The sequence below is a fragment of the Puma concolor genome, chromosome D4 (assembly GCF_028749965.1).
Source record: "Puma concolor isolate L17-30 chromosome D4, mPumCon1.1.hap2, whole genome shotgun sequence".
NCBI lineage: Eukaryota > Metazoa > Chordata > Mammalia > Carnivora > Felidae > Puma > Puma concolor.
The window spans coordinates 80,981,498-80,997,178 of NC_141679.1; the positions used below are offsets into that span (position 1 = coordinate 80,981,498).

At 36.8% G+C, this 15,681-nt stretch overlaps 1 protein-coding gene across 1 annotated transcript in view; it reads right to left on the minus strand.

The window, feature by feature from the left end:
* LOC112850736 (complement C5-like) overlaps positions 1-15,345 on the minus strand; it is a 41,797-nt gene extending 26,452 nt beyond the window's left edge. The window contains exons 1-10 of the mRNA XM_086683886.1: positions 15,207-15,345; positions 14,439-14,631; positions 12,874-13,036; positions 11,212-11,282; positions 9,640-9,731; positions 7,896-7,978; positions 2,979-3,081; positions 1,937-2,051; positions 1,288-1,414; positions 155-270 (exon numbers count right to left, since the gene is read on the minus strand). Of these exons, the coding sequence (XP_086540012.1) occupies positions 155-270; positions 1,288-1,414; positions 1,937-2,051; positions 2,979-3,081; positions 7,896-7,978; positions 9,640-9,731; positions 11,212-11,282; positions 12,874-13,036; positions 14,439-14,631; positions 15,207-15,271 (1,128 nt within the window). The 5' untranslated portion in view covers positions 15,272-15,345. The remainder of the gene's footprint in view (positions 1-154; positions 271-1,287; positions 1,415-1,936; positions 2,052-2,978; positions 3,082-7,895; positions 7,979-9,639; positions 9,732-11,211; positions 11,283-12,873; positions 13,037-14,438; positions 14,632-15,206) is intronic.
* Between the last annotated feature and the right edge of the window lie 336 nt (positions 15,346-15,681).

Sequence of the window (15,681 nt, forward strand, 5' to 3'; positions counted from 1 at the left end):
CTCACAGCATTCGTCATTGCCTTGTCTATTCCTCAACCTCTATTCATGTGTCTGTACTGAAGGTCACAGAGAAGCAAGATCTATCAGACACCCTTTTCCTCTGTCCTCCCACAGACCATAAAATCCACCATATTAGATTTTCTAATCATCTAACCTTGATGCAGTATTGAATTCCAGGCTTCAGGAAAAGAGGAGTAGCAACCAAATCCAGTGTGTAAGGTAAGAGGACGTATTTGATATCAGTCACTTTGGTTTCTTGGAAGAATGTACCTAAGGTAATAAAATGTGTCACTTAGAATTTGGCAAGTTCTACATTGTAGTACATAGACCTGCACGGGTACCCACTCCATCCCTCTGCATTTCTTTATTTGGATAAGGACAAGCTATCCATTCATTCTTTGGTCATTTCACACACAGTTATTAACCCAAGTCTCGATGATTGTTATGGTCGCCCTAGAAGAACCTGGCCACTCCATGACCAGTAAAGCACAGTTTGCAGGAGGTTGGGAAGACACCCATTCACCAGTTTCAGATAGTGTTCTCCTGTTCCAGACCACTTGTCAGATTATTTATCCCATTTTTAACTTAAAATAACTGAGCAGGGCCTCATGCCCTCAAGGAGTCAATAATCCTGTTAGAAGAGGCACTCACATGTAAAGTGGATGGTTCTCATTTCCAAGGCAACATCCAAACAAATACCAGGTAGTATGGTATAAGATATGTGTAAAATGTTTAAGAATAGGTAAGCAAGCACACAAATGACTCAGGGATGCTTTCATAATGTGAATAATTGTTGCAAGTAAAATTTTCTGGTACCATCATTTTATTCTTTTTGAAACATAAAAGTCTATCCTTAGCATGTGGGAGTAGGGCATCATCACTTTCATGAGCATTTCCCTTGCACAGAGCTGGTGGACATGTATTTTGGTGGAGCTCATCTGGCAAAGGCACTTCCCCAAAATGCACCAGTAATAAGCTGCAGATTTCTTTTTTTTTTTTTTTTCAACGTTTTTTATTTATTTTTGGGACAGAGAGAGACAGAGCATGAACGGGGGAGGGGCAGAGAGAGAGGGAGACACAGACTCAGAAACAGGCTCCAGGCTCTGAGCCATCAGCCCAGAGCCTGACGCGGGGCTCGAACTCACGGACCGCGAGATCGTGACCTGGCTGAAGTCGGACGCTTAACCGACTGCGCCACCCAGGCGCCCCGTAAGCTGCAGATTTCTATTCAAACTTTGTAACAAGAACTGTGAGAAATGAATTTGATAGATGAGTTTAAGAACTCACCTGTACTTTCTTGTACTTCCACAAAAATATTAAGATACTTGTTATTTAAATCTTCTAGACTTTTATATGACAGTTTCTTAATTGCCCTTGAAGTATTAAAATTAATTTGTGCAACTCCATCAATCAGCTGATTTTTTAGGGGGAACAAAAAGGTAGAAGTTATAATATTAGAGAAGAATTCATTGAGAGGGAATAACAAATTCTTTTACCAGCCTGCAAAATCTTCACCTGACAATGACATTGTAGTTACAACTTGTGGTAATACAAAGTATAAGCTTGATTCTACACTTATAACTGATTAATATTCAGGTCATTTCTTTCAGGCCTGAAGCTTCAGGCCATATTGCAGGATCAGAGATGGAACATCTCTGATTCGACATCACGTCTCATCCTATTCAGAATCTGAGGCTAGAATTTGGGTACTACTGTCTATCTGATGGAACCTTCTCCAGATTGAAGATAAATATCTCTGTAGCTTATCTGCTTTCACCAGTGGAACTTCTCAAAGCCCGAAGTTCTATTGGTTTGTTTTGTTCTCTTCTGTTTAATTCCGTGGACTCTTGAGGGTGAAAGCCCACTTTCGGTCTCCATGTGCTGGTGAACTGCCTCAGTTCTCCATGACTGTGAAGGTAGCTCAATCTCTCTTTACCTCTGTCTTCTGTGTTGCTTCATGCATCATTTCTTTTCCACTCCCATGTAAATCTTCTCTTATCCCAAAAAAGACAGAAACTTTAGCCTCTGTTACATTCTCACTATAAGAATATCTGTCAAAACGGAATATAATTAATTGCTTTTTGATAAAGCAGTTATAGTAATGACATACAGATAAAATGCGAAATTTGCTTTGTACTCTTGAACTGTGTACACAGTAGTACATCTCATTGTTACACTCTGCAGGTGCAGGGGAAAGTAAGTGTTTTTATTTCTATTGACAGATGATGAAATTGGTTCCCAGGGGGATAAAACAAACTTGCTCAACTTCCCACGGTTTTAAATTCACAGCAAGTTCATGGAGAAGTGAGCTTAGGACCCAGGTCTCTTTGTAAAGAGCCACCTTCTTCCATGACTGTGGCATGGTGTGGCAACAACAGGGAGCCACTCCCCAGTGCTCCTTTTAGCCAAAGGGGCAATATCACATCCAACCTGGAGACGTGTCATTTTCAGTTTAGCCCAATATTTGCCTTTGAGTCCATGAAAAACACAAACTTTCCCTATTTAAATATAAAACAGGCAAGTCTGTGTTCTCATTAGCTCATCTGCCAAGTATGACTTCTGAGCATTTTCAATCTGTTCTAGAACTGCTTTTGATAATTAAGTTGTATGATCAATTAATATTAATGAGGTCATGAATATAAAGAACTGAATGGTTTTTATATCATATTTTTAATACCTAACCAGTTACAGTCACCCGAATAGTCACCATGACTTCAATCTTTAGGGTTCTTTGCTTACAAGAATGTAGAATAACTACGAGACTGAACTCAGCCAATATACTTCAGGCAATTCTCCTTGAATCCACTTCCCACAGCTATTAGATATTATTAATCACAGTATTTTTTACATTGAACCTCAAAGTCTTTTTCAACATAGGACCTCAGGCAAGCACTACTAATCAGTCAACTTTGACTCTTGAAATTAAAGCTGTTTCACATTCAGGGGCTACATTAATCTGAAAATAGTTATTTTCTTACCTAGCTTTTATAGTAATCTTGAAGTCCTCAAAATTTTTATGGCTAATGAAGTAATTTTCTGGTTCTACTAAGATAAAGAAGTGTGGTTTCACTGAATGTAAATCTAGGCAAAAAAAAAAAAAAAAAAAGATATACAGTTTAAACTATGTTTCAAACAAGAAACTTTTCGGTACGTTGGGACTTAACAGTACCAGTCACACAGCCATCCTTCTTTATGACAATCATCAAGCTTCTGAAGCTTCTTTATCCTCAAATCAGGGATCAATCTCATCTTTCTGCTCTAGCAGTGATGCCCTTATTAAAGCACATGTGTTGCTATCAAAGTATGAGCTCCATGAAGACAAGCCCTGATCTTGTTAACCTGTATAAACCTTTGCCCAAGTGCCTTTCATATAGGGTTTGATAAATGTTTATTAAATTGGAAATTCTTTGCTCCTTTAGCATCTAGTGTTTGACTCTTCTTTTCTATTCAGTGTCCAAAATGTAAGTGTAAATCTTCAACTCTCAGGAAAGGCATCTTCTAGTTATTAGCTTTAGAAAATAACTTTCTTACAAAAATGAGAATTAGAACAAAGGGAAGTTTTAGACTGTGCAGCTCTTTGAGGCTATAACTCACAAAGAATCCTTTTTGACTGCTTACAGGACTATGTCTTTCACTTCTGCCCATTCAAAGAGTAACGTTAGGTTTCACAATCCTACTTATGCACTGCTCTGCAGACTGCTTAACCCAAAAGGAGAAGCTGCCTTTCAGAGAGAAGGGAGACTTGGCTCCATGGTGACCAGGACAAATTGGGAGGGGCTGGCTGCAGAAGGGCAAATCAAGTGTCTCACGTTCTGCCTGCCTTTTTTTTGTTGTTGTTGTTAATTTACTTTGAGAGAGAGTGAGAGAGCATGCATGAGCAGGAGAAGCTCAGAGAGAGAAGGAGAAAGAATTGCAAGCAGCACGGAGTCTGACACAGGGCTGGAACCCACAAACCATGAGATCATGACCTGAGCCAAGATCAAGAGTGGGAAGGTCAACCAACTGACCCACCCAGGCTCCCACTGGCTGCTTTTTTGTGTCAGAGAAAAATGCCCTCTGGTAGTGAAAAGATAGAGCAAGGACTTTGTAAATATGAACAGCGTCTAAGAGTGTCAACAAAGCAACTCTAAAATTCAGTTTAATTGCTTCAGAGGATATTCTGTTGCTGTGGTTTTAGCATGTTTAATAATTCAAATTTTTACATGGGATTGTTCTTCTCTCCTAATTATAAATACCTTTCTGTCTCCTCATCAACCTGGTAAGCAGAGAACATGGTTTAAGTAGTTGAGTAAGAAATTTATAGTCAATGAAACCAAGAGTTGTTTTTTTGAAAAAATAAACAAAATTGATAAACCTCTAGCCAGGCTTCTCAAAAAGAAAAGGGAGATGACACAAATAGATAAAATCATGAATGAAAATGGAATTATTACAACCAATCCCTTAGAAATACAAGCAATTATCAGGGAATACTATGAAAAATTATATGCCAACAAACTGGACAACCTGGAAGAAATGGACAAATTCCTAAACACCCACACACTTCCAAAACTCAAACAGGAAGAAATAGAAAGCTTGAACAGACCCATAACCAGTGAAGAAATTGAATCGGTTATCAAAAATCTCCCAACAAATAAGAGTCCAGGACCAGATGGCTTCCCAGGGGAAATCTACCAGACATTTAAAGCAGATATAATACCTATCCTTCTCAAGCTATTCCAAAAAATAGAAAGGGAAGGAAAACTTCCAGACTCATTCTATGAAGCCAGCATTCCTTTGATTCCTAAACCAGACAGAGACCCAGTAAAAAAAGAGAACTACAGGCCAATATCCCTGATGAATATGGATGTAAAAATTCTCAATAAGATACTAGCAAATTGAATTCAACAGCATATAAAAAGAATTATTCACCATGATCAAGTGGGATTCATTCCTGGGCTGCAAAACTGGTTCAACACTCGCAAATCAATCAATGTGATACATCACATTAATAAAAGAAAAGATAAGAACCATATGATCCTGTAATCGATGCAGAAAAAGCATTTGACAAAATTCAGCATCCTTTCTTAATAAAAACCCTCGAGAAAGTCGGGATAGAAGGAACATACTTAAACATCATAAAAGCCATTTATGAAAAGCCCACAGCTAATATCATCCTCAATGGGGAAAAACTGAGAGCTTTCTCCCTGAAATCAGGAACACGACAGGGATGTCCACTCTCACCTCTGTTGTTTAACATAGTGTTGGAAGTTCTAGCATCAGCAATCAGACAACAAAAGGAAATCAAAGGCATCAAAATTGGCAAAGATGAAGCTTTCACTTTTTTCAGATGACATGATATTATACACGGAAAATCTGATAGACTCCACAAAAAGTCTGCTAGAACTGATACATGAATTTAGCAAAGTTACAGGATACAAAATCAATGTACAGAAATCAGTTGCATTCTTATACACTAATAATGAAGCAACAGAAAGACAAATAAAGAAACTGATCCCATTCACAATTGCACCAAGAAGCATAAAATACCCAGGAATAAACCTAACCAAAGATGTAAAAGATTTGTATGCTGAAAACTATAGAAAGCTTATGAAGGAAATTGAAGAAGATATAAAGAAATGGAAAAACATTCCATGCTCGTGGATTGGAAGAATAAATATTGTTAAAATGTCAATATTACCCAAAGCGATCTACACATTCAATGCAATCCCAATCAAAATTGCACCAGCATTCTTCTCGAAGCTAGAACAAGCAATTCTAAAATTTGTATGGAACCACAAAAGGCCCTGAATAGCCAAAGTAATTTTGAAGAAGACCAAAGCAGGAGGTATCCCAATCCCAGACTTTAGCCTATACTACAAAGCTGTAATCATCAAGACAGCATGGTATCGGCACAAAAACAGACACATAGACCAATGGAAAAGAACAGAAACCCCAGAGCTAGACCCACAAAAATATGGCCAACTAATCTTTGACAAAGCAGGAAAGAATATCCAGTGGAAAAAAGACAGTCTTTTTAACAAATGGTGCTGGGAGAACTGGACAGCAACATGCAGAAAGATGAAACTAGACCACTTTCTTACACCATTCACAAAAACAAACTCAAAATGGATAAAGGACCTGAGTGTGAGACAGGAAACCATCAAAACCCTAGAGGAGAAAGCAGGGAAAAACCTCTCTGACCTCAGCCGCAGCCACTTCTTACTTGACACATCCCCAAAGGCAAGGGAATTAAAAGAAAAATGAACTATTGGGACCTCATGAAAATAAAAAAGCTTCTGCCCTGCAAAGGAAACAATCAACAAAATTAAAAGGCAACCAACATAATGGGAAAAGATATTTGCAAATGACATATCGGACAAAGAGCTAGTATCCAAAATCTATAAAGAGCTCACCAAACTCCACACCCGAAAACAAATAATCCAGTGAAGAAATGGGCAGAAAACATGAATAGACACTTCTCTAAAGAAGACATCTGGATGGCCAACAGGCACATGAAAAGATGCTCAACGTCGCTCCCCATCACGGAAATACAAATCAAAACCACACTCAGATATCACCTCACGCCAGTCAAGGTGACCAAAATGAACAAATCAGGAGACTAAAGATGCTGGAGAGGATGTGGAGAAATGGTAACCCTCTTGCACTGTTGGTGGGAATGCAAATTGGTGCAGCCACTCTGGAAAACAGTGTGGAGGTTCCTCAAAAAATTAAAAATAGACCTACCCCAGCAATAGCACTGCTAGGAATTAACCAAGGGATACAGGAGTACTGATGCATAGGGGCACTTGTACCCCAATGTTTATAGCATCACTCTCAACAATAGCTAAATTATGGAAAGAGCCTAAGTGTCCATCAACTGATGAATGGATAAAGAAATTGTGGTTTATATACACAATGGAATACTACGTGGCAATGAGAAAGAATGAAATATGGCCTTTTGTAGCAACATGGATGGAACTGGAGACTGTTACGTTAAGTGAAATAAGTCATACAGAGAAGGACAGATTCCATATGTTTTCACTCCTATGTGGATCCTGAGAAACTTAACAGAAGACCATGGGGAAGGGGAAGGAAAAAAAAAATGGTTAGAGAGGGAGGGAGCCAAAACATAAGAGACTCCTAAAAACTGAGAACAAACTGAGGGTTTATGGAGGGTGGGAGGGAGGGGTGGGTGGGTGATGGGTATTGAGGAGGGTACCTGTTGGGATGAGTGAGCACTGGGTGTTGTATGGAAACCAATTTGACAATAAATTTCATATTTAAAAAAAAAAAAGAAATTTACATAAGAGCATACAAATTAATAATCTAGCCCCTATGAGAAATGAACAGAAGGAATTATTAATAAGTTAGTTATTAGTACAATTAATATTTCCAAAGTAAGTTATACTTTATTTTTTTTCTAAACATTGTAATTTTCCAAACACAGCATTGATTTTTACGGCTGATGGGAAAGAGCACTGGCTAAGTCGGAGGTGCCATTCTCCTTATCGGCCTGGACAAAGTGGTTGTGAAACCTAGACCAGTCTTCCCATTTCTCTGGGCCTGACCCTCCTCACCCGGCCTCATTTTCAGACAAGGGGGTCAGACTAGATGATCCCTAAGAGTGTCAGAGAACCATGTTTCTTGCAAGAACATTATCTAATCCTACCTCCTTACAGGACTTGATTCTCTGCAGAATGATGACAAGGGAACAAGGTTCAGAGCGTTCAGTGACCGAATTGAGGTGAGCCACACTAAGAGCCCCAGGTCTTTGGCCTTCTGTCCCCCAGTCCACTTCTGTCTACCACTCCTCACCGCTCTGTATTTATTCTTTAATGAGTCTTTAGTCTATGAAATCATTGAGAACAGTTTTCAAAAATACACATTGGAAATCTCAGTAATTTATGAGAAATTACCATGGCTTTTAACTTGAAACATTGCAACTGCTGTTGTTGTGAAGTCCTCTTTGTATTTAGCTTTAATTGTCCATGAACCGTATCTGTGAAAGAAATACATTTAAAACTTTAAGTATCACCAAGTAATGTATCTCTAACTCATCCAATGACTGTTGGTAACATTCAAATGAGCACTTAGTAAAGGCCAAACACTGTTTTAAGAGCTTTACATGGATTAACTCATTCAATCCTCAAAAAATACCATAGAACAAGTTATATTATTATCCCCATTTTATCATCAGAGAAATGAGGCTCACAGAGGTGAAGTAACTTACTCAGGGACACAGAGCTAGTAGGTGGTGGGACTGGGATTCAAACTTTGTTACTCTGGCTCCAAAACCCTTGACTACAACTTCATGTTTAGACAACCCTGACAGCAGTTTCAGATTTATGCACCACCTAATTAATATACTATTTTTGAAAGACGTTTTAAAATTATAAACAAAAATATGCATTTTGGGTGGAGTTGTAAATATATTGAAATTTATTTTCATATTACTGACTCACTCTCTAGTATATCATAGTATTTAGCTAGAAAATGTTTTTCATTTAAAGGCATTGTTTTTTCATTTGATGAACCAAGCTTAAAGTTTAAACATATTAATATATGTTACACTATATAACATGCCAGAAAGTCAAGGGTACACTTCTAGGACCATTTGATCAGGTGAAACTTATCAAAATGGTACAAATATATAGTTTTGAAAATTTTACAACTGAGGCCAGAGTGAAATTCCTTTTAGAGGGACAGTGTGGTAGAAGGAAAGAGTACGGATGAACCTGGCCAGAGAGATCTGGGTTCCCATTTCAGGTCCACCATTTAAAGTCGGGTGGTTTTGAACAAGCCTAAACATTTATCTGAGCCTTAATTTCTTTATCTTGAAAATGGCAATAAGAAAGAACTTAGCAGAGTGCTTGGTACACAGTAGAGGATCCATAAATGTCAGTTCTTTTACTGCAGTAAAATACCGCTTTGAGGTGTTACATTTTCAAGACGTTATGCAATGTAACTCTCAAATTGGATTTCAAAATATCTTCCAAGTTCTGGGAATAAATGTCAGAGAAAATTCCAAATCCACTGTAGAATATTAAACACATGTTAGTGGACTTCTTCCTTTTGTACATTTTTTTTCTTTCTTCTATTGTACTCTCAGCATTTAGGGGGTAGGGTCTGTCTCGCACAGTGTCTACTGCCTGGACTTTGTTGTAAAAGGTGCTCACTGAACTGAATACAGCAGACTAGCTTGGTGCTTACAGCTGGCATTATTACATCAGGCCCCCTTCCTCAATGCACAAGAGCCCAAGCAGGCTCCACCTTCCTTTCTGTTGGAAGGATACTCAATAGTGCCTGATAAGGATAGCCAGAACAAATCTTTGTGTACACCAGCACCTTTCAGTCACATGTAAATGGTTCCATAGACTGTTCAATTACCCCAGACACCTCCACTGCTTTTAAGAGAAACAACTTTACCCCAAAATAAGTTAAAATACTTAGGATTCCATGAAAATCCACTTGTTTTTAAACACATTGCCCTTCACTTTCATGTAAGAAGATACCAAGAAATAAAACACCTTCTCTTATGTCTGTACATAGTGGTCTCAGCAACTACACAGATCAATTATTCAATAAAAAAAACCATTATCTGCATAAAATAAAATAAAATAAAATAAAATAAAATAAAATAAAATAAAATAAAATAAATACTTAGGATTAACTGGAATCTTGAAGTCAGGAAAAGTGATAATTCCAGTATAATTTTTTTCTCCTACCATGGCAACTTCTGACCCTGCTGGATCCTTTGAGTGAAAAGAAAAGCAAGTTTTATTTTTTAAAACAACTATAAATACAGAAGTTACACATAAACATGACATGCGGTTGACAGTCTTATAGAAATATTCAGTAAATGCTAAGGAACTTTGTTGAAATTAAGCACATGCAATGTTGGCCTGGTATTGAGGTGATGACACCTGGTCAGGCTTGTTAACAAAGACTAACTTCTAAGGCACAAAAACATATTTTGAACAGGTGTGTAAGTAGTATAGTAAATATTTAAGATACATTAAGCAACTCCCAGCAAGGCTTTTTTTCCACCACCCTTCTTCCTGAACAGGACTTGTGGATAATCTTCAAACACTATTTTCATAATGTTGTGCCATGCGCACAAGGCTTCTTTGGCTCCATGTTTCTTCAAGATCAAACCTGAAAACATCAGGGCATGCCAAAGCAGCAGCCTCTGCCTGTTCAATGTCTTACCTCCAGGGGGACCTCTGACAAGAGAATGATGGGATTTGTGAAGAATCTCAACAGGTTCACTTGAGTCTGTCTGTCCCCCCACAGGTCCCCAAATGTAAAATAATGCTTCATTGTGGTCACTGTCTCTCCCTAAAGTGTTTCTGGGTCAGTCTGCTGTGGCCAAGCCACTGTCATGGTCATCTCCACATTGTGCTTCTTCCTGGCTCCATGACATCTGAGACATCATCCCACTTCTATCAAACCCTCTCCACGGTTTCCATTAAAACCAGCGCAGGACCAGGCTTTGTCCTTTCAGAAGTCCCTCTAGAATAATTTAGTAATCGTCTCTAGCTTTGCCTCCTGTTCGAGCTGGCCTGTTATTGACAATACATTATCCTTTACTTAGTTTACCATATTATGTATGCTTGTCAGGTTGGCTAAACTCAAATATCCACAGAAAGACACATCCCATAATCCCCCAAACAAATCAAGAGAGCTAAGTGCTAAGGTTCTGGAGACAGACAGACCTGGGTTTGAATCCTGATTCAACTCATTAGTATCAGTATGATCTCAGTGGTTACTTAACTTCTTTAACCCTCAGCATTTTCTTCCATAAAAAGGAAATAATTATATTGATTGTATAAGACTGTTGTAATGATATACTGCATGCCATGCACTTCTCAAGGTACCACAATTTATACTTCTAGAACCCTCACTACATCTGCCCATGCTTCTTCACAGATGGCAAGAGGATACAAACTAATTAACTACATCCACTTTGGAGATGGAGTCACTAAAGGGTGTTTTTTAATGGGGCCATATAAAATATATTTCACTATTTAATTTATACACAAAAATTAGCAATCAGGATAAAAGAAGCATAAGATTACCAGGTTGCACCCACAACAGGTGCTAAATAAATGCCTGCCGCTATACAATACTGAATAAATTAATGCCACATTGACTTGTGTTATAGTAAGGAAAACTATTCATATAATGAAAATGCCAAGGTTAAAATTTGATTTAAATTAAAGGCATACTCACTATAAAAGTTATGGTAACTTCTCTTTGTGATGGCTTTAAGTCTTCGTCCAATGAATAAATTCTAACTTTTACTACAAGAAAAAAAAATTTTCATTATTAGAAACTCTGTTCAACTCTTAAATGCTCTGACAATATCATTAATAACCCTATAACATGAGGGTCATGAAATCTATTTTAAAATTTAGAAACCCCAAACATAAAATCCTAGTTTAAAGGAAAAGATGAATTAGGGGTGTCTGGTTGGCTTAGTCAGTAGAATCACGTGGTTCTTCATCTCAGGGTCGTGAATTCAATTGAAGTCCCACTTTGCGCATAGAGCTTACTTTACCAAAAAAAAAAAAAAAAAAAAAAAAAAAAGGAAAAGATGAATTAGAATATTGGATGTGAACTTTAAAGTGAAAAAATAAAAAAAATGTTCTTTTACCAAAAATTTCCTGAATGGGTTCTTTTAAATATTCCTCTTTATGTACTTAAGATATGATTCAACTTACTATTTTCACTCAAACTTTTTAATTTTTTATTTCTTTTTAGTTTATTTTTATTTATTTTGAGAGACAGAGCAAGCAGGAGAGGGGAAGAGAGGGAGACAGAATACCAAGCAGGTTCCATGCCGTCAGCACAGAGCCTGATGAGGTGTTCAAATTCACAAACCATGAGATCATGACCTGAACGGAAATCAAGAGTTGGACACTTAACCGACTGAGTCACCCAGGCGCCCCATTAACTTTTTGTATTTTTTAACCACTGATAGATAAGAAAGACTGCAGCTCCCTGGTATCTGAAATTATTATAGAAGAGAGGAGGAACATAAGTGGTTAATTGTGTCAACAGACCCAGTGAAGCATTCTCTAACAGAAAAAATGCAGGCAAGAATCTGCATACCTCAAGGTGTAATGAAGTACCTAAATGCATAAGCAGGGGGAGAGTCTCATCTCTCCTTGGACACGCAGTGATTTTTGCAACAGGCTTCCAAGAAACAGCTCTGAGTGTCTAAAGAGCAGTTAATGTGTACTGGCAGGGAGCTTGTACTGTTGCTAAAATTATGGAGGTGACCTCCATCCTCGGTCACCTAATTAGCATCATCACCATCGCCATCATCTTTAATGGCAATTCAGAACGCACTGCAGCATTCAATATACCCGTTACTTCACCTGCCTTCTCTCCCTTTAGATAATTTCTAAAAGGGAATTTACTGGAAGAAGACTAAAGCTGTTTCGAACAGAAACACGGGAGACAAACATTGCTAGGTGCATTTTGTAATTTGGTTCACAATTTTCTACGTTAATGTGAAATTGAAATTCTATTCGTAAAAGAAGAGGATATTGAGAATAAACATGAGATTGTTTTCAAGTTAAAATTCAGCCTCTTGTATTAAGTTCTATAATATGTCACTTCAAATTAAAAAAAAAATTTAAAAGGAGACTTGGTATCATTCTAAGAAAGGTCTTCCTTACCTCCAAATTATATTCATATTTTGCTGATTCTTTGTTTTTATAATGTAAAATTTAACCTTTAGTTTGTCAACTCTAGTTTTGTGTATGGTATAAATTTGGGAATTAATTTCATCCCCCCCCCAAAGATAAAATCCATTGGTCTCAATACCATTAATTAGGTCATCCCACTTTTTTTCCCCCAGAAATTAAGATTCCCTCTCTATTATACCTGACTCATCTGAATTGTAAACAGACTTGTCCGTCTGAATGAGGATAAATCCATTGTCATAGCGGAGTGGAATTTTTGTTGCTTTTGAAAAATGATCACATACAACTTCTAAATACACATATGAAACTGCATTTGGTCCTCCAGATAAATCTTTTGGTTGTATCTGTTTAAAAACAAAGTTAAAGAAGGAATATTATATAATAATCTTAAGATAATAAAAGCATTTATCTTTTAGGTAGCTATGAAAATGAGTTGAATAATTGTTTATTTGTAACAAAAATTTTGTAAAATAAAACAGCAAATACAGAGGTGTTCCTGAAAAAATGTATTTCAGTTTCTTCTCAAATTTAGTTTGAAACAATTACTTCAAAAAATTATCCAGATTTAATGTCTGTTAAAAATGACAATCACTGAACAAAATTCAATTTTTAATAGAACATATCTATTAAAGGGTGAGGAAAAGGGTTGTGGACATGTCTCTAATTTTCCTTGAACGTTGTTCACAAATCTGTTTGAAAAAACTTACTTGATTCAAATCCAAACTGAAAGTACAAAAAGCCTATGATAGGTATATACTTTAGGAGAAAATTAATTTTGTAGAACAAAGAGGTTAAAACGTTGTACATAATTCAGGAAAACAAATGTTCAAATTGTTCTCCGTTCACTTCTTTGAGTTTTTTAGATCAACAGAGTCAAATCTATGTCTCTGTTTCTCTTCCTCTTATTTTTTTCCTCTGAATATATAAAATTTAAGTATTTAATTATTTCTTTCTGGTGCAGTTTATGCGTGGAGGATACATTACAAGACTAGGTGCCTGAAGCTGTGGATAGTACAAACTCTATAAATATTGTTTTTTTTCCTATACATAATACCTATGATAAAGTTTAGTATGTAAATTAGGCACAGTAAGAGATTACCATAACTAATAATAAAATAGAATTATAACAATATACTGTAATAAATGTTATACACACGTGGTCTCTTTTTCTCTCAAAATATCTTACTGTACTATACTCACCCTTCTCCTTGTAATGATGTGAGATGATAAAATGCCTATGTGACAGGATGAAGTGAGGTGAACGACGCAAACACATGACATAGTGTTAGACAACTATTGACCTGATGATACGTCAGAAGAACGACCATCTGCTTCTGGACACCATGGTTCACCATGGTTAACTCAAACCACAAAAAGTAAAAAACAGCTGATGGGGCGGGGGGGGGGGGGGCACCACTGTATTTATCTTGAAATTTTTTAAGCAGGTATATGTGGTGGCTGATTTTGTTTTCACCTCATGTCATCAAATCTTTTCATATTAATAACCTTAATCTGCTTCATTCACACTTTTACATTTCTTTACATTGCCTGCAAATCAGAAGCAGATTCTTAACATTTCCCACTTACTTACGTGTATAAACATATGACACTTATCTCTTCTCAACTAGTAAATGCACTTAATAGTATGATGTAACACATTTTTATATCTACATGTAAAAAAGGATCAATGTGTGTTTTATAAAGAAACACTTGGCATATAAAAGAAACTATGATAAGAATACATACAATTAAGTTTACAGAGCTTTGGAATTTATTTTCTGGAGACAAAGTAACTTGGCCAAAAGAATATGTAAAACTTTTATCGGGATAACTTTTAATAGCAATGGTCACAGCAAATGAGTCCATGTATCCATGAACTTGAATTACTACATTTTCAGAGGCTCCAACATAGAATACTTTAGGTGCTGAGACAACATACCTGTTGAAACAGTAAAATTACAGAGTCAGACTGTTAATAAAACATAATTTTTTAAAAACATTTCACTTAGGAGAATCAACTGAAATTAGCACCGTTTCTTATATTTAACAACATATATTTTATTTCTCAATGTTTTATTATCTATGATGAAGCCAGGATAGCTTCCTGAAAGTATCCAAAGGATGAGATTTCAAGGAGGCAGATCCAAGTGGTTTTGATCAGTTGCAGCCAGGGGGGGATGTAATAGAGTCCACTATAAGAAATGCAAATAGGGATCATGCTTCTGTCTTTTGAAGAACCTTTTTTAATCAAAATACCAATCAGAAAGTTACCCTTCCCCGGAGCAAAGGTAACAGCTTGGGAAAAATACAAAGTTTTTGAATACAAGTCATGTGGTGTTCACAAAATACTCATACAGAAAACAGAGTAACGGTATTGGACAATAGAGAAAAGAAGAAGCTAACCTGGAGTTTTCAGAAGTAGAAAATTAATTTCATGTGGCAGTGATTGAGTTCTGTTTTCTATAAAAGCATAACCAAAACACGTTGCAAATGAAAACAGGATTTTTCACTTACGTTTGCTCTTGTGCCCAACTTTTTCCCAAGTAGAAAAAAATACAGACTACACTTAAAATGTCCATGCCTGGGGTAGCATTAAGCTGTTGACAACTTTCTGGAAATTGTCCTCCTTTTTGTGAACTCAGCTTGAAAATTTTGGTTAAATTAGTCTTCAGGTTAATTATTAACATTAGATAGTGGGATCACTGAGAAGGAAAGCTAAGAATTTAAATCATAACCTTTGAATGTCTACAAGTAATTTTGGGATTTGAAATATAAAGCAGATATTGATGAGTAAAGCAGAAAAGACACCCAAATGGGAGTCTCTAGAAAAATGTGTCAAAGCTGGACACAGACACAAAATACTTGGAGGCTGCTCTGGTCTTGCACATTTTCTGGGTGTAGTAGATGCAGTTAATGCCATGACCAGATCCCCCTTACTGGGCTTGGTGCAACCATTCTTTAGATACCTTGAGTGCTGGCTGTTAAAGTT